The 27489-nt window shown below is 44.2% G+C and overlaps 1 protein-coding gene across 2 annotated transcripts in view; it reads left to right on the top strand.

The window, feature by feature from the left end:
- Positions 1–1969: 1969 nt before the first annotated feature.
- fibcd1b (fibrinogen C domain containing 1b) overlaps positions 1970–27489 on the top strand; it is a 127402-nt gene continuing 101882 nt past the window's right edge. For both annotated transcript variants that reach the window (XM_054758280.1, XM_054758278.1), the window contains exon 1: positions 1970–2478. In XM_054758280.1, coding sequence (XP_054614255.1) covers positions 2431–2478 — 48 coding nt within the window. In that variant the 5' untranslated portion in view covers positions 1970–2430. The remainder of the gene's footprint in view (positions 2479–27489) is intronic.

The following is a 27489-nucleotide window of genomic DNA, read 5'->3' as shown; positions in this document are numbered from 1 at the left end:
ACAATAATAGGCTGTTTTAAATCACAAAACATAAATTTATGAATTAAAATATATTTGAAAAGCTGCTGGATTCAAAGGATGACTGTAATCTCAATTATTTTCTGTCATGCCCCCCAGAAATGCTTTCACGCCCCCCCGATTTGATATTGAGAAACTGATAATATCTATTTATTTATCTGTATTGTACAGACTGAACTCGAAAGTGAAACCAGGAAAATGCAGAACAGTACGAAAAAGGATTACAGCCACAAAAAAAGCTTACAAGAAAAAGTTGAGATTATGTCTATTTGTTTAAAAATTTCAATATACAGTGGTACCTCGATTTTGATACGCCCTATTGCCAAAAAAATGTCTCGGTTATTAAACATTGCGCCTAACAAACTAGTTGGTTTGCCCGCGTTTTATTGAGTGGAATCGAATGCCCCCTTTCAGTCGTCATTTATACGTATTTCGCACTGATTTCTGCATGTAACACGATCATTATTCTACATATTTAAAAAAAAGTGTTTTGTGTTTATTTCTGGTTCTCTGAAACAGATTATTTGGATTATTTCTTACAGGAAAAACAAATGCGTTTTTTGTACGATTCGGTTTTTGAATGACCCTTTGGAAAGGATTAATAACCAAAACCGAGGTACGACTGTATTTGACAGCTTGGCGTATATCGACCTGCAGTACATTGGATTACTTTCCTTCATATACTGTACAACAAATTGGCCACTGAATTCGATCTCAAATTTCATCGTGTGCGGCCCTCACGCAAAAAGGTTTGGTTTTCTGCTTGTTCAAAATGCAACAATTTGGGGAACGCCAAAAATCGCACGGTGAAAAAAAACGTCCGGTTGTGACCTAGACTTTCCATACACCGCCATGATTCAAACGTCAACGTTTTGTGCGACTATAGGGCATATTTTTCTGAAAAGCCTTCACTTTCAAGTCCAGTCTAACGCCAATATCCATCATAAGCAATACAGAAGTTCCTCGGTTTGCAAACGGCATTGGTCTCAGCAAGTCGATCTTTTAAAGTTGGTCTGCTGGTGGCCAGCTGGTGTGGTTGTGCGAAAGTACGTCGGTAAATCTCACTCCCTGACGCCTTAAAGAGCTGCGTTGGACAACGATTTGGCAACTCAGGCTTATAGCATGTTGCTAACGGAAGCAGCATGGTTCAGGCGGTGGAGTGGTTGTCCCCCAACCTGAAGGTTGCTGGTTTGATCGTCCTCCATCCTACTGTGACATTGTCCATGATACTAAAACCCAGCAGTAGGTAAACGTGTCAAAGCGCTTTCAGTACCTTCAACGTAGAAATGAATAGAAATGGTGAATTGTCATACGTGGCCAAGTCCTACTCCAACTTGGTATGTGATAATGCTTGGTTAATACGTTTGGGACTCCTTGCTGCGGCCGGATTGCGCAGCTGACCCGCCTTTTACACGTTACAGCGTGTGTAAATACGCCCTCTAGTGGCATGGGGCGGCATGGGCGATGACGTGTGGCACGTTTTTGACGACATATCCTTACAAATATCGTGAAACATCTCCCAATCATTCAGTCACTATTATTTCAAATGGAAAAGCCAAATAATAATAGGTTCTTCCCAACAGACTTACTTCAAGGGGGGGTCATCCATCCACCGAAGTGGACAAAAGTGTTCTACGTAATATTCCAGCGTGGATTCCTACCTTTTTTTGTGACGTCGCAGCACAGCCACACCTCTGAGGACTGCAGAATGAATGAGGGTGACTGGGTTTGAATTTGCCCCCCCAACACCACCCCCGCCCCCCTCCCACTAAAAGTATCACAGCAAAGTATGACAACTCCTCCTCGTCATCATCATGCTTATTAATAGTGACACTGATAGCGTTTTTTTCTTGGGGAGGAGGGGGGCTCATTCACACTAGTGGTCTCTGCTTCTGTGTTTGTGGTCCAGCCGAGGGCGGGGAGTTAGGAAGCTGGAGGGGGGAGTGAGTAAGCGTTGATTGACAGGTGGAGGGAAGCGGGTGTACTGTGCGCCACAGCGGAGGAGCGCAACTCTCTCCTCCGAACCACAGGCTCTCTGCCTGCTGCAAGACGAAGGAGCGAAGGAGGGAAGGAAGGAAGGAGGAGGTTGTGGCCGTGCTGTGCGTTTTCTACCGGAGCCGTTTTTGTCCGTCTTGTGGAAGTGGAGTGGAGGAGCAAAAGACTGCTTTCTTTTTGGATTGGAGTAAAAGGACTTTTGGATCGGGTGTAATTTGGCTGGAATTCAGCACCACAACATCACGGAATAATCACCCAGGAAATTAAGTTCTATTCAGCAGAAGTTCTAGCGTCATTCTCTTCCGATGGAGTAGGCTGCGGACTTGCACGGTGGATGTGTTCGCTTTGGACCGGAGCCTGCAGGTGGATGTAATGCGCAGATTCTCCGTGGGACGCTGACCGGCCGATGGGGGAACCATGAACACCTCTTCCGAACTCGAAGATGGGACTCGCCACAAAAACCAGGTGCGTGGTGCCAGCTTCACGTGCATGCGTGTGCTTGTGTGTGCATGTTGGCGCAGTGTGACGTTTATTTTATTGGGGGAGGGGGGGGGGGGGGGTGTTGTGGTAAGTGGGCTACTGTGGGCACTGGGTACCATCCCCGACCCAGCAGCCTCCATCCTGTCTCCTCGGTGTCAAGCTTCCCCGGTCATCTTCTCGTCTCATCCCTCCTACCTCCTCCCGGGAGAGACACCATCAAGCACTTTTACGCCGTGGAAAGCAAACAATGTCCATTTGACCAACCTGAATTTGTATCATTATTGTGTTTCTTTCGGAAATATGGCTGTGCATCATTGGAAGTGTTGCTAAATATCACACTTATATTCCTCAGTGCTGCTTTAGTGCATTCAGACAACAGGGGGCGTTTTTAAAAAAATAAATAATAAATATTTTGGGGGGCTGATTTTTCACATTTTAGTGAGACAAGTTTTGCCACAAGGTCATCATGTCATGAGGTGATGTGCTGCCTGGACCGCTGCAAGCCATTTCAAGCGGGTCAGTGCACGGTGCAGTGATTCACGTTGTCATTCGGAGCACATCCAACTATGACTGGAGACGCAGCTTCCCACTTTATCCCAAGGTGTCTACCGCTCAGACTCACGCACTCACACGCCTTCTTGTCTGTTGTGCACCACGGCATTCAATATTTCCTTCCCTAATTAATATTCTGCCTCATGGTTCTTTATGAACTATTACTCAGTCAGTGTATCATGCATCTCATTTAGCGTGCTAATGTAATATTAATCTGTCTGGAATATTTCCTGCAAGGCAGACTCATGCAGAGAGGAAAAATCATAGCACTTCCGATTACTGTTTTCAGCCACTAGGGGGCACCTTTGCATGGCATGGCATGCCGCACTATGATGCTTGGATTGCAGCTTTCCAGCGTGTAGTGTGTACCGGCCTCCTCCGTTGAAGAATGCAACATTTGCACACATTTGCACAGTCTGACAGCTTTTAAAATGATGTTCTCACTCCTCACTCCTCCTCAAAGCTCCCAGCAAGTCATTTGCACGGTGGCATGCATCCTGAGCCGCTCCATTAATATTGATTAATACTTAAGAGCTAATTTCTCATACTGTATGTGACGTCCTCTGTAACACTGATACTTCACAGGAGACGAGCGATCGATGACTCACAGGATGTGACGACGCAGGCGTTTTATATCAGGCGTCCTCTCACAAGTCACGCGAACCGAGAGCTTGCCTTAACTGCTTTGAAGTTTTGGGCAAACATTGCGCTTGGGAGGCAAAATGTTATTAGATGTCAAGCATAGCATGTCTGCAGGTGGCACCCATGTCGCTGGGAAGTAGCACAGCATGGCTCTCACTGGACGTTAAAGCAAAATGTAGCACTTTGGCAGCAAAATATCGGGTTTGTAGCATATGTATGGCAGCCATGTTTGTGGAACATGTTGCATGTATCTGGAATGTATCGCTCCTGGCACTATGATACCCATGTCGCTGGACAACATTATATCTACCGTAAGGGCTGCAACTCACGATTATTTTCTTAGTGGATCAATCAGAGGCTTGTTGTTTTGATTGATCGAGTAATTGGTTAGGCCCGAGTCAATATGAAGCAAACACAAACACTTAGTGTTTTGGTCTGCAACACATCAGAAAAGAGGCAAAAACGTTGATCAGTTTTCCAAAGTCAAAGCGGATCCCAAAGATCCCAAGTGGATTCTAAAGGATATTTACACTTTTGAATCCAAAAAATGATTAAGCGAATACCAAAATAGTTTTGATTAATTTGATAATTGATTAATCTCAGATTCATCAATTAATTGTTACAGCTCTAATCTACTATATCTACATCTAGTACAGCCGTTCTTAATTCATTTCTGTCATGTCGCCCCCCGGGGACAGCAGTTTTTTTCACTCCCCCACCCAATTTGACTGTTGAGAACCTGATATTGTGTTTATTTATTTGTTATATTTCACCAGCGTTGTCCAAGCATGACTAAAGACACTAACAGACCCGCCAACGTGGAGGAAACTTCATGAGTAGTCCCACCTGCCTCCACTCTGCACGGGTTTTTTAGGTTTTCCTCAGCTCAGCTCGTATCTAAAGTTACTTGGTAAACTTGTCTCGTCACGTACGCGGTGTATTGGACAAGACAGCTGTAAACGGCTCGTGTTGCGTCGGTCACTGCTGGTGTTTTGTTTTTTTTCCGTCTGCTTGCTTGTAATTTGGCTGCTGGTATTAAAGTCAGTTGGAAAACTCTGCTCGTAGCACTGAACACGGTGCTTTTGATTATTTCCGTGTTTGCCATCACTGGATGTTTGCACGAATCACCAACTTCACACAGATCATTAAAAAATAAATAGAAATAATAATAAAGCTTCCAGTACACGTATACTGTAGCTGAAGAATAAAAGATAAATATAGCAAATTCTGATCAATCCATGACCGATTTGAGCCCTGTCCATTTCCGGGTAAATCACGCCCTCTTTCGGTTGATGCCCCGCCCACTCCGAGTACAGCGACCGATACAGATAATTGAGATGGGTGAACAGATACAGATACAGATAGTGGTGCGCTCGCTCATCCTTACTGGCCATGCTCGAAAATTGCCCAAACCTGTTGGAAATTATAGCGAAACATATTCCTAGTGCACCTTTTTCTGGCAAATTCTAAGGGTTTTTAATCACAGCAAGTCAGCCATTTTTGTGGAATGCATAGCTGTCCCTGAGAATGTGTAGCCCAGCCTGCATTTTTACGCTTATGCTTCTGGAAAATCCTACAATCCAATCCCTACGTTGTAGAAACGAGTGAAATATGTGACATTTTCCTGCCGCATTGTAGCGCTTTTATTGCAAATGATCTATGTCTTTGCTGGATGTCAGCCATTTTTATGGAATGGGTTGTTACAACAGGCACTGTGAAGACCATGCTGCAAGATATACTGTAACTACAATGCAGTCCTAACTTTGTGTTTTGCATTTTCATTGCAAAAAGAAAAAAAAAAACAAATGATCAAGCTTTTTACGCAGCATGGCAGCCATTTTTGCGGACCGTGTTGCTGCTGGCTCTGACACCTGTGTTGCGTGGAAATAACGGTAAATTGTGACATTTTCCCGTCAAAGTAGAGTATTTTGTGGCATATCATGAAGGTTTTTAACTCGGCATGTGAGCCTTTTTTGTGGAACGTGTTGCATTTACTGCAAATGTTTTGCTGCTTGTATGTGACCCGATGCCGGCAAGCTGCTCAGTGCTCTTAGAAATGATCTCAGATTGGTGCATTTTGCGGCACAATATGTTTCTCTTAGTGCTATATGCCCTCCATACATGTGGAATGTGTTGTTTTTGAGCATGTACGTGGAGTTCAGGCTGAAATAAAAGTATTAAAAATGTTTTCAGAATTTTTTTTCAGAAAATATGTTTTTCTTTGCTGATTTATATTCTGGGGGAATAAAAAAAAACACATCAGCAGCAAGATGAAGCGCACAAGTGAATGACTAAATGAGACTCTAATACCCTGAGTGGTGAGAGCACGAGGATGAAAAGGCGAAAGACGTCCCACAACCCCCAAACACTCGGCGTGGATCACACGGCGTTAGGGAATGCTGCGGGATGAGTGGATGTGGGAATGGTGGGAGACTAATGCTGCTTTCTGTCCTCTCCTCCCTCCTGTGCTAATTTTACATAAATACTCCCAGTGTAATGGCGCCTTGTGATAGTGAGGCTTCATCTGCAGCTTTTGGGTTATTGACACATCCATTTCAGCCCCCAGTGGGGCAGAAGGGTAGGAGGACTAATGGAGATCTTTTCGTGGTCTTTGTTTGGATGCCTCCTGGCCCGTCGGAACTCTGCATATTTGATTTGTTGCTTGAAGTGAGCTGTCACCCCCGCGCCCTTTACCAACAGATGGAGGCCAATTAGAGGAAAGTGCGACGTAAAAGTCTGCGTCTTGAGTCGAGTGGACGGCGGCTGTGTGGTCAGATAAGCTCTTAATTGTGTCCAAACTAAAAAGAAACAAAATGGCTTCTTCCTCCTGGTCCTGTCAGGGCAGGTGTTGATGGAGCGCGGCCCACACGGAAACAAGGGAGGGAACTCAGGAGTGATCAGTCAGGGGCCCAAGAGTGCTTGTAAATAATTCTAATAGCCTCAGACTAATGCTGCACTCCAGAGAACCTTGTTTTGTGCTTGAATATGACGTATTATTAGGAAAAACAATGCATATTCAAACAAATGTTATCTGTTTTTTGCCTAAATTAAGCATCTTTAAGCACAACAATGGCTAAATGAACTAAAGTACAGATACACTGTAAGACATTCAGAAGACACATTCAAAGATGTTTGTGACATGTCGTTTTCTACACTGGTCACTAGGTGTCAGTGATGTTATTGTGATGCACCAGACCTGATCGCCCAAACATCCATCCAATCATTTTCTATGCCGCTTTCTAGGGTCGTGGGGCATGCTGGAGCCTATCTTAGCTGACTTTTGGGCGGTAGGCGGGGCACACCCTGGACTGGTGGCCAGCCAATGGCGGGGCACATATAGACAAACAACCTTTCACACTCACATTCATACCTATGGACAGTTTAGAGTGTAGGAAGGAAGGAAGCCGGAGTACCCGGAGAAAACCCACGCAGGAGGAGAACAAACTCCACACACACGCCAAACTCAGCTCTCAACCCCCAACGTCATTTCCTTTCCATCCTGCCACTCAATTTCCCAAGGGAATACATTTACAGCAACACACACGAGCAGGAGTCTTATTTATGTCTTAACTGTCTTATTTTCTCTTATTATTTCGATACTATATAAGGTAATACAAGTATAAAGGTGACTATAGGGGTGTTATTTCATGTCTAGAGGGCTCTCATAATGTTAAAAACTGTACTGCTACTTCATATAAATTCATTTATCACAAAGGGGGTCTGAAACCAATGAACTGCGATAAACGAGGGATTATGTGATATAACTTTACTGTTTTTTTTGCAAGCCTGATAGCAAATGATGCATATCAAGACAAAGTGCGTTGTGAGCCAACACGTGGAGGAAGGAACTAAGCAAAAGAAGAAGGCAGCTGGGAAAGACTTGTAAAAGAATACTGCTGAGTTCCCTGAGAAGGCTGTTAGTGATGCTTGTTTCCTGGCTATCAGATGTGATCAGGCACACACACACACACACACACACACACACACACACACACACACACACTGTATTGTTGAGAAGTCAGTGATTCTCAGCGGGATTGCCCATCAGTTTGGAAGGAATCAATAACACTCTGAAGAAGTCCCAGCGTTCCAGAGCATTGCTGCCTAAAACTCCACTGCACCACACTGAGAGCCGGCTCTAATATTTGGACTCCACCATTGCAAACTACAAGCACAACAACAACGTTTTGCAACACTAACTTTTCAAATGACTTTCTAACAGGAATTAGCATTTATGAGCACCAAGCGTGAGAAAAATGAGAGAAGAGGCACTTTTCATGACGCCATGAAGGAAAACCCTCCCTTTTTCCTGTACGCCAGGGATGTGCAAAGTGTGGCCCGGGTGCCACTTGCGGGCCGTCGCTGTTTTTTTAGTGGCCTGCGGCACATTTAAAAAAACCCAAATAAACAAAAACAAGACAAATGGAAAAAGAGCAGCAATTTTGCGAGGATAAAGTAGAAATATTAGAATGGAGTCATAATATGAATCTAATTATGACACACAAAAAATGGGCGTAACACATACAGTGAGAGAAAAAAAACATGTTCACAGTAAAACGAAGAATGAAGTTGCAATTTTTGGATAACTTGGTTGGGAAAAAGGTTGTGACATTACAAGTGAAAGAATAAAGTCAAAAGATTATGGAATCAAGCAGTGGAGAAAAAGTAGTAATACAGTTTGTCACCTGTAACCCAAAGCTGTGATGCAGGCAGTTTTTTCTTGACATTTAAATGCAGTATACAGTCGTTCCTCGTATGTAGTGGTTAATTGGTTCCAGACCCGACCGCGTTAAATGTATTTCACGATATAGGACCTATTTCCATTCTAAATACACCCCTATAGTCACATTTACAACTCTTATGCTGCAGGGACTCAAGACGGCTAACTTGACTACTAACAGAGCATAGTCTGCAGTATGCGGCCCGAGCTGGGAAACGTTTGGACACCCCTGGTATACGCCCACCACTGCACTTCTTAAAATGCAGCCTGGATCATGTTAAAATGCCGACTGTCCATCAGTCCGCTACACTTTGATTATTTTGTTTTCCTCACCGAATAGGCTAACCTAGCATAAAATTGCTGTTAAAATGTTGGCACTCTAGCTCACACGGTTATGCTAGTGTTGCTAACGTTTGGTTCCTCCTGATGTTGTCGATATCTCACATATGGCAGCTATTACGCTGTGTGTATGTCAAAAGTTGATAAAGTACACAGTTGCGTGTTTTTGGTGTGGATAAACAGCTCATTAGCATTAAAGCTACAGACACACACATCGACGTGTTCCCAGTACGGCCTCGTTGGCTTGTACTTAATGAAGTGACGAGTACGCTGTCGAGCCGAGACGTTGTGCTCCCATATCACGCGGCAGAGAACACAAATCAAGGTCAGGAGCGTCGTCAAATGATGTCTATTTCATGTATTGATGTGACTGGGACACCTTCCGTCACGGAGCTTAACAAAGACGACACTTCGCAGACACTCAAGGCCAACATCAATCCACACGACGCTGACTCAAGTCACAAGTTATGTATCAGCGATGACAGCTTCGCAACACACACACACACACACAAACAAAACACTTCTGTCCAGATGTATCAGCTCGCTTTAACGCACACAACCGCACACGTGGAAACTTCCAAAGTCAAATGCCGCAAATTGGGAGTCCAATTTAAATACCTCGGAGAAAAATGTGCCTTAAAAGTCAAACTCAACTTGAGGTTTCAAACCGTGGGGGTTCAAAATCAGCATGCCAGCTGATGACTAGCTTGAAAAAATCATCAAACGGAGGTTTTTAAAACAAATATTTGATGACTAAGCATGAAAAAAACAATGAAGTTTAGCTCCTGACAGATTCAGTCAGTGGTTTTTCATGAACTTACAGGTCGGGGTGTACAAAGTGGATTTTTTGCAAGACATTTTGCAAGAAAAAAAAAGAGAAAAAAGTTGCAATCTAACAAGAAAAAGTCAGAATTTTGCAAGAATAATGTCGTAATGCCGTTGAAATCGGAAGAAAAAAGTTATTTTGTAATAAGCGTTAATATTATGAGAATATAACAAAACAACTAATAAAGTTGTAATTTTTGGAAAATTAGGTTGCGGAAAACATGATAATGTTTCGAGAATAAATTATTATTATTATTATTATTATTATTATTATTATTATTATTATTGTTATTATTATTATTATTATTATTATTATTATTGTTATTATTATTGTTATTATTATATTCCTATATAATTATGGGAAAATTATGAGAATAAAATTACTGGTATCCTAAGTTATAATATTATGGCAATAAAGTCATAATATTCCAAAAAGAACATACATAAAGATTTTTTACAAAGAAAGTTGAAATATTTGGAAAAAGAAAAAAACTAAGCAAAAATGTGTTTGTTTGGTGGGGGGGGGGCAAAGTTGATAGTAATAATAGGCTTTTTCAGCTATATCACAACGATGAGCTGCGGTTTCAGTGTTTTCTTGAAGTCTATACTGTATAACTTGCTCGCATATCTGCATGTGTTGCTTTACAAAATATCCACGCTTTCATTTTTCACTGTGCGACCCCTCGCTGGAATACGTTTGGCCACCCCTGTGGTAGTTCATCATCATCGTAGTCATGATTTTTATTCATGTTTGATGTTCGCTGGGAGCACTCAGAGGTGCATGCGTCCCTAATAGTCACTTTTGCACTCATTATTCTTTGTTTGCAACACAGAAACCGTAAATAACAACAACAAGGAACTGAGCCTATATTCTGTCTTATATGTTTTATTTTCTCCTAGCATGTCTACTATATGGGGTAATAGGAGTGTAAAGGTGACTATGGGGGTGTTGTTTCATGTCTACGGAACTCTTTTTTTTTTTTTTTTTTTTTTTTTTTTTTTTTATCAGTCCACTGATGATTTTATTTTATTTTTTTTTATTTTTTTATTTTTATTTTTATTTTTTTTTTTTTTTTAGCAGGAGGGGACAGAGAAGAAGAGAAAAGGAAACGGGGGGGGGGGGGGGGCGAGAGGGGACAAAAACAAAAAAAAGAGAGACAAGAGACAAGGACAACAGCAGCAACAACAACAATTGTGACAGAACAACAGAAACATACCGAACGACATCAGCAAATAAATGTCCGTGACAACTATAAAGACGAACAAGGATAAAGGACAAATCAATATCAACAACCACAATGACAAAGCTGTCAATGACAATCAGACATAATAGCAGTCATGAAATGATGACCTATGACAGTGATCACAATGACAATACTGCATTGAAACAGTCGCACACAATAGCAGTCATGAAATGATGAATTATGATAGTGATCACCATGATAATACCGCATTGAAACAGTCACACATAACTGTAGTAATGAAATGATTATCCATGATAGTGAATAGAATCAAAGTTACTGTAATGCACATCATTGTAAAAAAAAAAAAAAAATACATATACACACATATATACATACATACACATACATAAATACATATATACATATATATATATATATATATATATATATATATATATATACACATATATACCGCACATACACACATATATATATATAGTCATACTGCTGAAATCACCGTCGCTGTAATAAAACCAACAACATAATAACACCCTGGATAACTCAGTGAGTAATGTGGGGAAGTACGTATGTACTGTGAGTGTGCATATGTACAGGTATCTCTGTATGTAAGGAAGACTTCATATATATATAAAGGTGCAGGAATGTGTGGGCGTGTGATTGTCACTGAGAGTGCATGAAAGGAAAGGGGCCGCCTTCCACCTCCCAGAGAGCCCCGCCCCAAATAGCAAGGCCGGGCCCCGGCCGCCAGAAGGCCACCAGGCCCATAGGGGCAGGCAGCACAAAGAACAGTGCCCCAAGAGCCAGCCCAGAGAGCCCCCCCCCCGGGAAGACCAGTAAGGGGCCGAAGAGAGGTAATCCCAGCCAAGGACAGGGCGCCAGCGGGCCGGAGGACTGCCAACCCCCGAGACCAGCGAGAGATCACACCCCACAAAGGCAGACGGGTACCGGGGGCCACAAACCGGCAGGCCCAGAGACGCCTCCACAGCTGGAAAGAAGCCCGCCCGCGCCGGAAGCGCCAATTCTCCCCCACCGCCACCCCCACCCCCAGGGAGCGGAGCCCGGCCCGCCCCGGGCCAACCCCCGCCCGACCCCCGACACAGGGCCGCCCCGCCAAGGGATGCAGGAGGCACACCCTCCACCCACCCGGCGGAGGCACGGGCGGCAGAGATGTATCGCCCAGCACCTGACCCCACGGAGCAAACCCCTGTATGCCCCCCCCCAAATAAATAACTAAAATAAATAAATAAATAAAAATACACACACGCACGCACATACACACTCCTACGCACCCACACACACGCACATAAACGCTCCTACGCACAAACACACCCCTATGCGCACGCTCATACACACTCTTACTTACTCAAGCGCGCACACACACACACACACACACACACACACACACACACACACACACAGTGGTGTCGGGCAGGAAGCCCCACCCTATCCCCCGTTGGTAACCCAAGGAGCAGCGGAGCCGGGGACCCCGGGGTCCCAGACATACGATTCAGAACCCAGGGGCGGAGAGCGCAGACTGCCGGGGAGCAGGAAGACACCCGGCCACACCCCCCCAGCGGTAGGACGCCGCCAGCGAGGCAGACAGGGGAGTCAGCGAGGAGGAGAGCGGGAAACCGAGCAGGCAGGCGGGAAAACGGGCGAGCAGCCAGGCGAACCACCACACAGCGCCAACCGAGACCCGCGGGCCAGCAAACCCCGAAGAGAGAGCGGGAGCACCACACCCCAAGCCGCAGGGAGGCCAAGCACCAGCGCCGAGAAGGCGAGACCAGCAGCCGACCAGCCGACGGCCCCCACATACCACCAGAAGCCAGACCAGCCACATGCCACCAGAGCCGACAGCGCACCACCCGCGCACCGGAGCCCCACCCCCGACAAGCCCACAGACAGACCGGGGGAGGCGAGGACACAGACAGCGGCCCGGCAGCGCACAAAGCGCAACGGCGACAGACGCCCAAGCGCCCGGCAGAGCACGACCCCCCCCAGCGAGCCCGGCCCCAGGGCACCCGCCCCCCCACCCCCACCCCGCCACCCAGGCCCACAGTACCCGCAAGCATGACCAAGCCCCAACCCACCAGCTGGCCCGGCGCCCCAGCAGCCGCCACAGCGCAGCAACCACCGGCCGCCGCGACAGCACACGGGCCACCCGAAGCACCAGCACCGCCCCCCGGAGACCGCCGAACCCGCCCCAAGAGCGCAGAGGCGCCCGCGGCACGTGTCAGTCCAGGGGGGGCACCGCAAGCCGCCCCCCCCGGCGCAAGCCCCGGCATCAACAGGCCCCAGAGGGCCACCCCAGGGAAGGGCGGGCGAACCAGACAAGGGCACCCCACAGGCCAGGCCGCCCCGGGCGAGCCACCGCGACGGCCAGGCCCCCGGCCACACCGCCGACCCTGGCGGGCAGACGCCGAGGTGCACGAGGCACCCCAATCCAGCCCGCCCCACCCGTGTATGTGATAAGGTGTGATAGTGTCTATGATGCAATTAAAAAAATAAATAAATAAATAAAATAAAATAAAAGAGGATGGTGTATCTGTGTGCATGTATATGGAGTGTATGTGGATGATAGCTAATGATGCAATTAAAATCGGGGGACAGCTGCCGCTCGGAGGGCCCCTCACCTGGCCAGCCCCCCCAAACCCTAAGTGTCTACTCTGCGATTAAAATTGGGGGGCAACAGGTCAGTGGCACAGCAGGAGCAAAGGAGCCCCGCAAGGCAGCTCCCCTCCCCAATCACGCCCGACCGTAGGCCACCCCCCAATGTCCTATATATATGTGAGGTGGTGCAGTGGCACAGGAAGGACGGGGGCCCCACACCCCAACGCCGCCCAAACCGAGCAGGGGGGGGACCAAGGACACATGACCGACCGGCCGCCCACCACAGCCCAGGCTCGGGCGTGCCGCAGGACACACCACAGGCCCTACCCGGCCCGCCAGGATGCCCAGTCCGGCCCACCCAACCCCCCAGAGGCGATACCCCCAGTGCCCCCCAACACCGGAGCCCCACCGGAGGTAGCGTTCACAGCGCCACCCCCAAACCGCCAAACACCACGGACAAGCCACACGCCCCCAAGGCAGATCCGACCGCCACCAGGACAGCGGGAGCCGCGCCCACGCGCCCCCCGCATACCACCACGGCCGGCAAGGGAGCAACACCACGACGACCACAAGAGCACCGGACCCCACATAGAGCGGAGCACGGCCGCACCCACGAAGCACGCAGGCCAGAGGCGCCAGGGAGGGACAGAGAAGCAAGCACCGCACGACCGGGCCCGCGAGAGGAGCGGCCCCCGCCCGGCCATGTCTACGGAACTCTAATAATGTCAACAACTGTATTTAGAAGGTTTGAAACAGGTTTTTGATGTTCTAATTACGAAATATGGAATCCTTTGCGATGAAAAGTGCTAGACGAATAAAGCTACAGTATATATAGCTTGTGCAGGGTTAAGGAAAAGGAAGCTATAAAAATGAGGATAAAAATTAAAATTTAATAACAGTAATAAAACACGAATACATTGTTAATAATAAATGGGAAAAAGTTCAAATGAGGGGGAACATTAAATGAAGACACGTAAAGCAAAGACATCGAGAATGAATGAAAATACAACTGGAACTGAATTGCACAGTTCATGACGTCATTCCCGTATAATGGATGAACTCTGTTGATTCATATCGTCGATGCTGATTATTGTAGGCTCGTCACTGTCTGGTGAACACTTCCAGCTCCATCCACTTCCTTTAACTGTCGTCTTTGTCGTTTTCCGTTGGTTGTTGTCATATTTCCTGTTGGTTACGTCTGCTTCGTGTTTTGTGTTTGGTTCCAGCCCTTGACTCCTGTTCCAGGGAGCTGCGGAGCGCACCTGTTGGTAATCTGTAATTACGTCGCTGTTGCTATTATTGATCCGTGGAGCTCATTCATACTTTTTTGAAGCCTGTATCGATTCAACCCGCTGCCGCGTCTCCGCATCGGCGGGTAACGCCGAACCAAATGATTGCAGAAAGCAACACTCTTCAATATTTGACGATTTGACAAAGTAAAGCTGCAAAGCGACACAAAAACAAGTTTGTCGCTTGTGCTGGGATGCAAGCAGACATCCTGCACAGATTGCTGACTTCATGTCAAGTGCAACCCCCCCCACCACACAGCCCACACACATCAGAGCGCTGTTTATTTTTCATTAAAGATGCCCCCCAGATGTGTTTCCAAGACAGGGAGAAATCCTTTGAGGCAGATAATGAATTTAGTCTGACATTATGTATTCATTTATTTCTTTCTTTTCCCCAGCTCCAGGAAGCGTGCACGGTGCTCGTCATCTGCTCTCCTTGAATATTCCACCAAATGCAAATGAAGTTTAACCGGCAGACACAAGATGTCACCAACTTTGCTAAGAAGTCACTTTCCCTCCACAGTGTGGGGGCGTGCGTTATGAAGCCTTTTCACACTAAGTTCTCTGCTGCAGAACGATCACAGTCGCGTCTACACTTGCTTGTGACTCCTCGCCTCGCCGGCTTTGAGCCACTCGCTGTTGACGCGCCAACACAATGGGCAATCTGCGGAACGTCTGTTTGAGCCGCGATGCACGGCTGAGGATCACCCGGCATCTGCACACGGCAAAGTCAAGCCGCTGATATCATATACACGCTAACGTCCCCGACACACACGCCAGCTGCTAGCATTAGCATTGAGTTTATGATGGGGGCGGGGGCAGGTAGTTAGCAACACGCTGCAACACATGCATTAAAGCTTTCCCGCATCAAATCTACTCTCATGAAATTTTTTTACGCTATAATATTTTTAAAAATTATATTAAAAGTACATTTTTAATACATTTATTTCCGGTATATACATTTAAAATGTCATTGAATACATGTTTTTATTCATAAAAAAAACAACCTCCCAACCAGTCAGCTCTTTAACAGGAGCCAATCATGAGCTATGAAAAAACTCACAACAAGCTTGTCAACCCACTGGAAATCGCAGGTCATGACTCAACATAACAGTCGGGCTCAGGGTTCCATCTTACAAACAACATTAAACTCATCACACAGCAACCGCACTCAAACGTAGCACCTCGGAAATATAGAAACGCCTACCATTTTTATATGAAAAAGCTCTCCATCATTTTAAAGTGTTCCCATAATGCATTTCGGTTGAGAAAACCATTTCATTGGAGGAGGATGTAAAATTGCACTGCAATGTTGCTTCTGTCCACCAGAGGGTGCCAGAGGACCCGAAGCCCAAAGCATAAAGAGGGCCGCTAATTGCAGCGCCCCAACGACTGTGTTGCTCAGATGCAATGCCTTATGGGAAAACTTGAAAATGTTTTTTAAATTTAAAGTCATATTGGGACATGTTTGTATATTTGTTAGTTGCAGTGTGATGAATTTAGTGCTGTTAGTAACATGTTCTTTGAAAGAAAGATGGCACTGTTGAGTCAGACTGTTACGTTGTTACACTGGCATACAAACTGACCTCCGCCAAGTTCTACTGGGTTGACAGGCTTGTTGTGAGTGCACTGATAGCCTGTGATTGGCTCCTGCCAAAGAAAGATCTATCCTTTCCTCGCTGCTTCGCGAGCGGCACGCTAAACAATTAGTAGTAGTTCTGAAATAAGGGAGATGTCACCAGATTAGAATTTAGCCATAAATTAGCCGCGTTCAAAGTTTAAGAAAAAAGGAGCGGCTTACGCAGCGGAGGGTACGGTAATCATGATGTGAACGACCACAGAAAAAAAAGGGAGTTTAACAACAAATCCCAATTGGGCATCATATCCTGCACTGTGAACTAGCTGCTTTGTGACGAGGGACTTGAGTGAATCGAGTACCCGACTCACTCCATGTGAGTGACTCCTTAGAGGCCAAGTCATCGTTTCCTCAACCCTAACACTGACAGCACACACGCGCTTCCACAAGCCTTAAATCTCATCTTTGCTGAATGCCAATGAAGCCGTGCGGGAAGGTCGACGGATTGTTAATTGTTGTTTTTTGGTTTTTTCTTTGTTGGCTCCAAGTGACGTTGATGAGTGCGGCTGAGACTACGATATTTACCGGCACGTTTCTCATTACGACTGCGGAAAATCAACGCCTTGCAGTCGAGCTGAGCTGAGCCTCGTTAAGACAATGCGATTTTAATGAATCATTAAAATCGCAAGTAATTGTGTTTGGGAGGGAGGGGGGGCAGCGTGGCGTCAACCGCCTACATGCTTTTTCAGCACAAGCTAATGTGTTTTGATGATCTTTTTCTAAAAAGAAAAATGCTATGTTGTTTTTTGTACTCTGAATAAGGCTGGGGGGGCAGATTGGGAAGTCAATATCAAATTCATGACTCTATTTGTCATATGTCTATGTTTTTCTTTGTTTCATGCTGATTCAACAGCATGATTATTGCCTTGGGCTGGCCACAATAAAAGGCCACTCCAACAGGTCCTCGGGGCCAACACACCTAGCGCTAACGTCTCATGAGATGTGCTGACATCTTTTGAGGTACGTTTTCTCAGAAAATGTTGACTTGAACTAGGGCCACAACTGGCCTTTATTTTCTTAATCAATTAATGTAAAGGTTGTTGATATGATTAATCGAGTAATCATCATTCTAAAAACTTTATTTAACAAGGAAACTAAAGAAAAAACAAGCAAAAATGGAAAAGTCTGCAGTATTTGTACAAAAATAAAATCAAAATATTAGGAGAAGAAAGTTGCAATTTTACGAGAATAACGTTGGAATATTCTAATTTACATCATTTAGCAGCATAAAGTTGAAATGAAAGACAAAAGATGTTTTCTCAAAAAAAAGTCATAATATTAAAGAAAAATGTGTTTTTTAGGTGCACTGTGACAAATAAACAAAACAACAAAGTTGCAATTTGGGGAAAATGTTATGTTGGGAGAATAAAGTGAAAATGTCACGGCAATCAAGTCATAATTGCAAGAAAAACGTTTAAAAGACGGAAGATTAAAAACAGCACAAATGGAAAGAACAGCTGGAATTTGACAAGAATCAAGTCAAAATATTCCGAGAAAAACGTTGAATTCCAACCACAAATTTTACGAAAATAAACCTGGAATATTGTGAGGAAAAATAATGTCATGTTAGTAGACTCGAAATATTAAAGAAAACAAATATATTTCAACTAACCTAAGTGTTATTTAAACAAAGTTGGAATATTATGAGAAACTACAAAATAATGTAATTTTTGGAAAATTAGGTTAGGGAAAAATGTCTAATATTATGGGAATAAAGTCAAAATATTATGAGAATAGTCATAAGTCATAATTACAAGAAGAACATGTACAAGCAGAAAGATGAAATTGTAATTTTATACGACTAAAGTCAAAATAGAAACAATTTTTAAAAAGATAAAAAATAGTCGTATTCCAACGACAAAAAAGTTGCAATTTTACAAGAATAAACTCGGAATAATATTAGCAAAAGTAATGTCGTTTTTGTATCACAAACTTAGAATATTGAAGAAACACATATTTTATCAAATTAAAATGTTATTTATATTTTAAAGTCATATTATAATGAGAAACAAAACAAAACAAAGTTGTCATTTTTGGAAAATTAGGTTGCGGAACAAGTTATGACCCTCCTGAGGAGAAGCGGTGTAGAAAATGGATGGATGGATGGATTATGGGAATAATGGGAACATTTACAAAGATTATCTAAGGAGAACGTTGGAATTCATTTTTCAGCTCCATGAGAAAAGATGCAGCTTTGTTTCGGGATATACGGTACAAGTATATACAAGCAGTACAAGTATATAACTTCTTAGCAGATCTACACTCTGTGGTGCTCGCTGGAAAAAGTTTGGACACCCCTGCTGCTCTAGACGGACCAAACTCAATGAGTTAGTGTGCGCAACGTGTCAGAGAAGAGGGAAACATGTCCATCAGTGGCAAACTGATGTGTGGGAATATCTTGTTTTCCTGAAACACAAAGATAACAGGTCTGCTTTCATGGATGACTCAGGAACTGAAAAAAATTACCACATTTGAGAGGCTTTTAAATACCAAAAATCGATTATCAGCTCTAAATTGAACTCATTTTGAGACCTTGAGACGACAGAGACTAGTCATAGAAAGCCTGCATTACATTTCCGAAGCGAGTCGCAGGTTGGTGCTAGTCGGAATAGTGGGATATCAAGTGGTGGAGAGAGTGTGATATTGTTAGCCTGAACGTGTGAGAGGAGTGTGTGTCGGTGGATCAAAGTGATAATGAGCCATTACCGTCAATTGCTTACATAAGCCTGGGATGCTTTACACTGCAAGTCTTATGCCGCATTGATAGATATCATTTTGACTTCATCATCGTACCACAAACTCCATTTCTGTCCTCCTGACCTCGTTCTCTTTCATCATGTGACCTTTAGAGTCGTGTTTCTTTCACATGTTCCCTGCTCCCAATCTGTACCACACGAGGGTGAAGGAGGATTTCAATAAAAGATGGCGGCCCTGAGAGGAGGACAAGGAAGGACACGGATCAGGCGTGGATGAAAGCGCGAGGCTGATTAGAGACACGAGTGTCAGCTGCAAGAGTGCAGGAAGGGCTTGACGGGGGTGGAAGGAAAGTTCCAAGGATGAGTGCTGAACAAAGGCAAGGCTCGCTGTGAGTGCAACATTTACATCATGGTGGACTCACTAGAAAAGGTCCGCATTCTCCACCGTACATATTGATATCGCCGTATCGCATCGCTGTTAGTACCAGTATCCAAGTACAGTATGCGTAGTTGCACATACTGTATCTCTTCCGTTACCGTCAACAAACGACCAAAGATAACATGTTAATAAATAACATGTTATAATAACATTAAGTATAATAACATTTTAATAAAGCAAGTGTTGCTTGGGTCATCAAAGTAAAATAATCATTCATAAAGAACACTTACCGGTACCACACTTGAAAATAGCCCACCTTATCTTACAATGAGACATCCATCCATTTTCTATACCGCTTTATCCTCATTAGGGTTGCTGGTATGCTGGAGCCTATCCCAGCTGACTTTGGTCGAGAGGCGGGGTCCACCCTGGACTGGTGTCCAGCCAATGGCAGGGCACATATAGACAAACAAGCATTCACTCACATTCACACCTGTGGACCATTTAGAGTCTCCAATCAACCTGCTAGGTTACAATAAGACAACTTCTCTTATTTTAAGCAAATGATTCTGTAAGGACAACGGACCAGAGTCTCCAATGAAGCTACCATGCATATTGTTGGGATGTGGACGGAAGCCAGAGTAAGAATAACCGCAGGGAGAACATGCAAGGTCCACACAGAGATGTTCCAACAGAGTCTTGAACCCAGCTCGCCTGATTGTGGGGCCAACATGCTAACCACTCGGTCACCGTGCGGCAAACATCTCTTCCTGTCGGCATGTTGGTCATGTTGGTCTGAGCTTTTCAACAAGCATGACGCAAAAGACACGGATGGAACTTCTTCATTTACAAAGAAAAAAGTGTGAATCGAATGGAAAATTCCCTTCATTTAGGAAAACCAACTGTCATGAACACTATCAGAATTCTTTTTGGCCGTGATTTGCATGAAATGCACTCGCTTGTAGATTTAGAAACGAAGTAAAAAGAGAGTAATAATATCCTTGAATGAAGTTGAATATTTGACATACTACACAGATTTTATGACTAGATTTAATATAATAAATCAGTGCAGCCTTCCCATTGGTCCAAAATCAGCAAATCTTTAGAAAGATTTTCTGTGTTCTCCGTTCTTAAATGTAGAAAGTTTAGAACGCACTCATTCTTAATTGAAGACAGTCGTTCTTCATTTGTTGTTGAAGAATAATCAAAATAGGAGTTTTAGCTTGTTATTTGAAAAAAAATGAATTTCTTGCAAAAGAAATAACTGAATAAGAATTGGCTCGCGATACTTTCTTAATATAAGATTATTTTTCTCATGTGAAAATTGCTAGACAAGATATTTTCTCTTTTTAGGAACAAAATAAAAAATGGTTGCTTAAAATGGACTTTTTTACTTTCTTGAAATGTAGTTTTTGCACTGCATATTGACCCCAATGTCACCAAATTACTTTGCTCATAAACATATTGCAGATCTTAGCCCACGTCACTTAGGGTAAGCAAATTGGTCTCCGTACAGGAATGAGACATTTCCACCTTGTTCTGAGGTGTGTCGTCTTGCTTAGATGTCACTTTTTGCAGGTTAGTTGTTATTGTTGGCAAACAATAAAAAAGTTTGGACTTTTGTGTGGGTTCACTCTTTTCTTGCCACTATTTCCTGTTCCGCGCTTTTATTTTCTTACATGTGTAGAAGGAGCCGTCTTTGATTTGTAACAAGGGTTCTGTTTACCTCACCTTGGGCTTCCGTTAGTCGCCAGTTTTCCTTGGGCCGGGGTTTTCCACCTCCCTTGGTGAGTTTTATGTTTGCCTCGGCGCTACCTCCTTTGCTATTTTGTGTGATCTTATCTTTTGTTAATTAAAGACTTTATCCAACCGACCTGCCGACCTGCTGACCTGCCACCACCTCCTCACCTTCACCACCCTGCGGTATCGCTGCCACAAATCAAAACATGACATGTACTCTATTGTGGGTTCACACCACTAAAAGAGGTTTGAGGGTGTGATGGGTAAGTAGCAGTGTGGGAGTGGGGGAGGGGGCGCAGGGCCACGTCACTCGCTACCTTCGACTGATGTGCCGACCTGATGGCAGGAAGAGCCAAAAGTGGCTCCAGCAGAAACATCCTCCAGTTATTTTCCAAATGACAATAAAACTGCAGGCTTTTGCAACCTTTACTTTGATTCACAAACTGATCACACGCACCAAGTTCACCCAGCCTGCAGACCAGAGTCGTCATCAAGAAGGCATTCATTTGACTCCCAGATCCAGTCAATCACCCAGGATCAGTTCAATCAGGCAATCGTCAGTCTGGAAGTGATCCGAAGCACAGGGAGAACACAGCGGCACCGACCGAGGAGAGCGACAAAGCGTTTTTGAGTTGAATAGCAGGCAGCGGTCCAGAGCAGCTGTTAGTGTTATGAGTTTGGCATTCGCCCTAGAGATGCTGAATAGACGCTCTTTTTATCGCTGGCAAGGGGGGCTTTGATTGAGCCGCCTTGCTCTTTACCTTGGTCCAGAATCTCATCATTGCTTCTCCTGCTGCCCAAATGCTGCGTTCACCTTCCACGTGGAGCAGATCACGGATCATGCATCATGAAGTGACGACCCGTGAGAAAAACGTCAGTGAGGAGGGCAATGCAACACTAGTGTGGAAATAGGAGTTCAGAACATTCAGGGAGAGGTGCGGTGGAACCTCAGTTTTCGTATGATTCGGTTACATTGGTCGTAGTGCGCGTAAGAAACTGTTCTATTTGACACTTTGGTACGTTGTGACGGACACACCCAGGACCAAACCTCACGGTACTTCACGATATTCCGTATACTGCAGGGTCGGGCATCGTTTGAATTTGAACAATTCCGGTTCCGATTCCTTGTTTCAATTGTGGTTCCTAACGTTTGTCGATTCCGATGCTTTTGAGGCAGGGTGGTAAAGTTAGCATGGTTTAAAGGAGTTCTTTTTGGATGCATGTCTGAACTTCTCAATGAATTCTTTTCATGATATGAACTTTTTATCAACTTGATAAAACTTTTATCAACATGAATTTCTTCCAGGGCTATTTTCAACCAGTATGTCAACATCAAACCATTCAACTTGAATGTAAATGTTATGAAGTTTCTTTCTACAAGAGTACACTTTCACAAAAGATGTTTACTTTTGAAAAGTAGTATACTTTGTTTGCTCCCTCAGTGTTGGCGTAAGCTACTTTTTATGACACCCTTATTTTGTTAACACAAGTAAACAGGATAGCACTCTTATTTTGAAGGCTGGAAGTGTGTTGAACTTATTTGGCCTCCATGGGGCCCCATCACACAATTTTCCCCAGAGAGGAAAGGAAAGGAACAGATGCACGTAGAGCCGGGTTTCAATTGTATGACCTCGAGGGTTTTCATGTTGAAGAAACTGCAGTGTTACAATACAAAGAGTTGGCTGTTGTTTTGATGTATTTCTTTCAAATTATATATTCATGGAAAGATAAATATCTTCAAATAGGACATTTATTACCACATAAATACACACAAAAGTACCGAAAATTGGTACCATTTCGTAGTTACACCACAAGTCTATGCTTTTCTTGTTGAGTACGGCTGCAAAATAACCCAACCATAGGACAAGGAAAGTTACAAGAGCAAGCAGCACTTTGGTGAGGAAAGTGAAAAACACGATTGAGTTCAAGAAATACCTCGTAGCAAAGTAGGAAGGTAGCGTCTTGTCAAGGCAAGTCTTCAGTCCAGGTTAAATGATCATTTATCCCTGTCATTCATCATTTATGTGCATTTTCAATTGTTTCCTGCATGTTTTTGGCTGTCTGGAACGAATGAATTGGATGGACATTGTTTCCTGACGTGACGAGGCACTCTCCGAGCGAGAGGGAGTAGCTTGAGGAGAGCTTCAGGAAATGAAATGGTGCGTGAAAAGGCGACTGAGGCGGTGTAGTATTTATGGCAGCCATTTTTTTATTACTAAATTGCAAAGACAAACTAAACTGGCTCATGTAGTGGCGGAGGTACGTCCTTCATGGATTTAGTCCTCGTCAAAAATTCCATCTCGGAGGAAAGTGACGTGCGATTGCACAACGTACTCATGCCCAGTGCTCCCGTTTCCAAACCATCCTTTTAAATTGTTCAATCAATACATTTACATTTACATACATTTACATCCTCTAAACATTATTTAAGATGTTGTTTTTGAGCTAACTTTGTTGGAGTCTGTCTGATTGTGTTCCTCCTTGTTGTTTCTGCCTAGCAACAAGTGGCCATGTGACCAGGAAGAACCGAAGCAGTGTTTATGAGCTCAATATCATAGACTATTTGTTGCCGCTCCTTCCTGATGGAGTGCAGATTGGAGTCGGAAAGTAATCGAGACTACGCAGTACCGTACTCAGTGGTTTTTGCCCTTGCGTCGCCACCCGCAGCCGCATAAAAAGCAATCGCTCCAATGAAATCACTCCAAAAATTGTGTTGCGGAGGAGAAACTCATCTTTAATTTGCTACACTCGCAGAAGAGTGGCTGTTTTGCACCGCCGGGCTTGTTTTTCATTAGCGAGACTGGAAAACGTTTCCTGCACATTTTTGACGAGCATATGCGTCCGGAGGCCTCCCTCCAGCGATCGCTGAAAACAAGCTCATATTTACTATTTTTCTTGTTTCCTCTGGTGAAATGTTGCACTCGTCCGCAGTAGCAATGAAATTGGATATGGAAATGCAGAGCGGCATAGACCAGCCCCGCTTCCTGCTGATGCTGGGGAACTTTGCAGCGTGGCGAACGGGACGGCGTCCTCGGAGGAAACTGACACGCGTGCAGATAGCACCGCTCTGCACGCTGACACGTGAAACTTGACACACACATGCACACACACACACACGCCACCCCCTAGGATGCAGTGGGCTGCAGAGAAACACAATAGCAATAAAAGGTGCACTTGACTGGTAATCTGATCCTGTCTTCAGTGCTGCTTCATGCTCCAAGCCTCTAGGGGGCAGCGCATTACCTGAAGGATCACAGCTCTGCTTTGGCCAGTGCCGCCATGTTGTTGTGCCATTTGCACCGTCTTTGAATGCTTTTCATCGTGATTGTGAAGTAAAATTCAAAGTCCAACTTTGCGGTTTAGGTTTAAAGAGCCCACGCTAACATGCTAGCATTGTCTCTAGTAAAGCTAACATTTGCAATATTTTTGTTTCACAGTCAATCTGTGGCCCTTTTAAAATATTAAAAAACAATGAAATAACATAAAAACAACACAATTAAAGTAAAAATTAAAACAATGAAATGAAACAAAAAAAGCAAATGAAAAATAAAGTAAAAAAAATAATAAAAACAATAAAATTAAAAAAAAATTGTAATTACAACAAATAAAAATGAAATAATAAATAAAATAAAAACAAAAATGTATCAAATAATTAAATTAAACAAAAAACAAATAAAAACAATACAATTAAAATTAAATAAAACAATGAAATGAAACAAAAAATAAAATGAAAAATAAAGTTAAAAAAATACAATAAAAACAGTAAAATACAAAAAAAAATATAATTACAGAAAATAAAAACGAAATGAAATAATAAATAAAATAAAAACAAAAATGTATCAAATAATTAAATTAAATAAACAAATAAAAACAATAATGAAATGAAATGAAACATTTTAAACTTTCCTGCAAGTGTAGAAAGAAGTTAGGTGCTGTGAGTTAAAACCCCAAAACAAGACGATTACCACTTTCAACTCCAGTTTATTCACTCACATTCAGAATCCCGCTGCATCCAGCCCCGTGCACCGCCTGGGATCAAACCTGAGTCTGAAGAAAACGAGTCAAGCCTGGGTTTCTGGGTCTATGGTTATCATCATTCTCTTATGGCGTTCATCCTTTGGCTGCTCACTAAGCACAAGTCTCGTAAAATAAAACAGAAAGGTATTCCGAATTGTGCGACTTCAGGGGACGGTAAACGTGGTCTGGGATGTTCAGATGGACTGTAATGCCACATCTTGTGCCTTTTAATGCACCTGTGGTATAATCAGCCATTCCCGCCTCCCTCACACCGTGAAGGAAAAATCTTTCCGGCCAAGTTGTCAATCATTTAGGTCTAGTCTTGATTATTTTTTAAAAGCCCCTCTCGAGCATCCCTGCTGTCTCTCTCAAGCCATTTGTCTGCCAGCCCGAGTCAAATCTCCCTAACAGATGTCATGACTAATGCATGAAGATGAGGAGAAAGAGAGGAAGGCTGGGGATCAGCGGCAGAGAGTGCCAGGCAGCGGCGTGTGATGTCCGCAAGTGTCCGCAATTACAGCGTGCTCACAACGGGCGTCAAGCGTACATGAGCGGTTGTGAGACGGAGGCCGTATTTGCCATTTCATCGCCTCAGACTTGATGAAGTGTCGTTTCTTTTGCTCCTCTTGTTGTATATTTTTTTGAATTCCTCGCACGGTCTCTCGCTCGCTTGGGAAGTGGGAGGCTTCCCAGCCTCCTGTAATGTGTTAACGTAAGAAATCAATCACACGCACACGATTCCTGCAGCCCTTCAGCTCCTATCGATTGATTGCAAGCCGGAGATGAAGAGCGACTCTTCCCAGACGAAGGCGAGATGGCAGCTCTGAGGCCAGAGGTCAGGGGGCGGGGGAAGAGTCGGCAAAGGAATAAAATGATGAGGGTGGGTTTTTTTGTTTGTTTGTTTTTTTTATGTTTGAGATGTTTGCTGTGTGGGGGGGGGGGTTTCTGGTTGGGAGCTGCTGCCCGTCTGCAGCAAAAGGGCTCAAGGTCTCATTCGCTTTGGTCACTAAACTTAACAAGGCAACGTGCACAGCTGCGCTCCACAAAAGGAACACCCCACGCCCCTCATTTTTAACACTCTGTCGGTTTGAACTTGCTGAAATTTTGTGTCAGAGGCTCGTTTTGCTGACATTTCCAAACTGTGTGAAATTGTGATGAGGTGATGCCAGCAAAAAAAAGTTCAGGCTGGCATGAAGGTACCGTAGGCCGCGGGTGGGCTGCGGTACCGTACGGTATAATAATAGTACGTAATAAACTCGAGTAATTGACATGCCCATAAAAATGTCTATTTTGGCACTGCTGCATGGAGGTGCCACACTCCTCCCCCTCCAAACACTCCTGCTAGATTGATGTTGATGTTCTCCTCCGATTTTGGGTCATCATTTGCAATAAAAGTGACCCCTTGCAATTATTAGGTGAGACTAAGCTCCAGAACCCTCTCCTTCTCTCTTCAATTGCCATTGTTCAACCCAGCTTTAAGCCGTAGCTATGCATCTCACATTTGTTAAACACATTTTAAATGAGTGGGGAGGTGTTCAGGGCACGTCCGGCCGGTAGGAGGCCTCCAGGAAGACCAAGGACATGTTGGAGAGACTATGTCTCAGGGACGATTAGCGGCCCGCAGCCATTTTGCCATATGCCGATATTGTCCAACTCTTAGTTTCCAATTCCGATATCAACTGATACCCGTATGTGTAACCTCACATATGTTTTATTGTTGAACGAACACGTATCTGTTGTGAAGCTGATGGATACAGAATCAGCAGTTAGCTTGTCTATGAGCCGCAAACAACGCTGTACAACATCTGAGAAGCAGCCTCCACGAGTGGCTGCCTTTCAAGCAGTATCTCTTTGTTCTCCTGTTATCATCTTTGAAGTAACACTGTATATTCCATCCTATGGATTTGGATTCGTCCACGTCCGGACTTGTTTATTCAAGCACATTTTTATGTGCCATGAGGGCGAGGTCCCACCTCAGTGGGATTCCCGGTTTACTAATTGAGGTAGAGAAGCCGCGTCGAAGCAGCGGATCCTGGGCTGAGATCAAAGCTCAGTGGCTAGCAAGAAAGTGGCGATTCAAGCATTCGGTACCTTCTGTTATCACGGGAAACATGAATTCATCACCAAACAAGATCGACAAGGTGGCTGCGCTGACAAAGAATGTCAAGACCGTCAGGGAGCGCAGCTTGTTGTGCTTCCCTGAAGCATGGCTAACAGCTAATGTCCCAGATGCTAACGTGGATATTCAAGATTCAAGAGTTTTATTGTCATATGCACAGAAAAACAGCAGTTCTACTATGCAATGAAATTCTTATTCTGTTCATTCTCCCAAGAAAAGAAAGAAAA

Source organism: Dunckerocampus dactyliophorus, chromosome 17, assembly GCF_027744805.1.
Source record: "Dunckerocampus dactyliophorus isolate RoL2022-P2 chromosome 17, RoL_Ddac_1.1, whole genome shotgun sequence".
NCBI lineage: Eukaryota > Metazoa > Chordata > Actinopteri > Syngnathiformes > Syngnathidae > Dunckerocampus > Dunckerocampus dactyliophorus.
The sequence above is the reverse complement of the archived record's forward strand: the minus strand, read 5'-3'. Positions and strand labels throughout refer to the sequence as shown.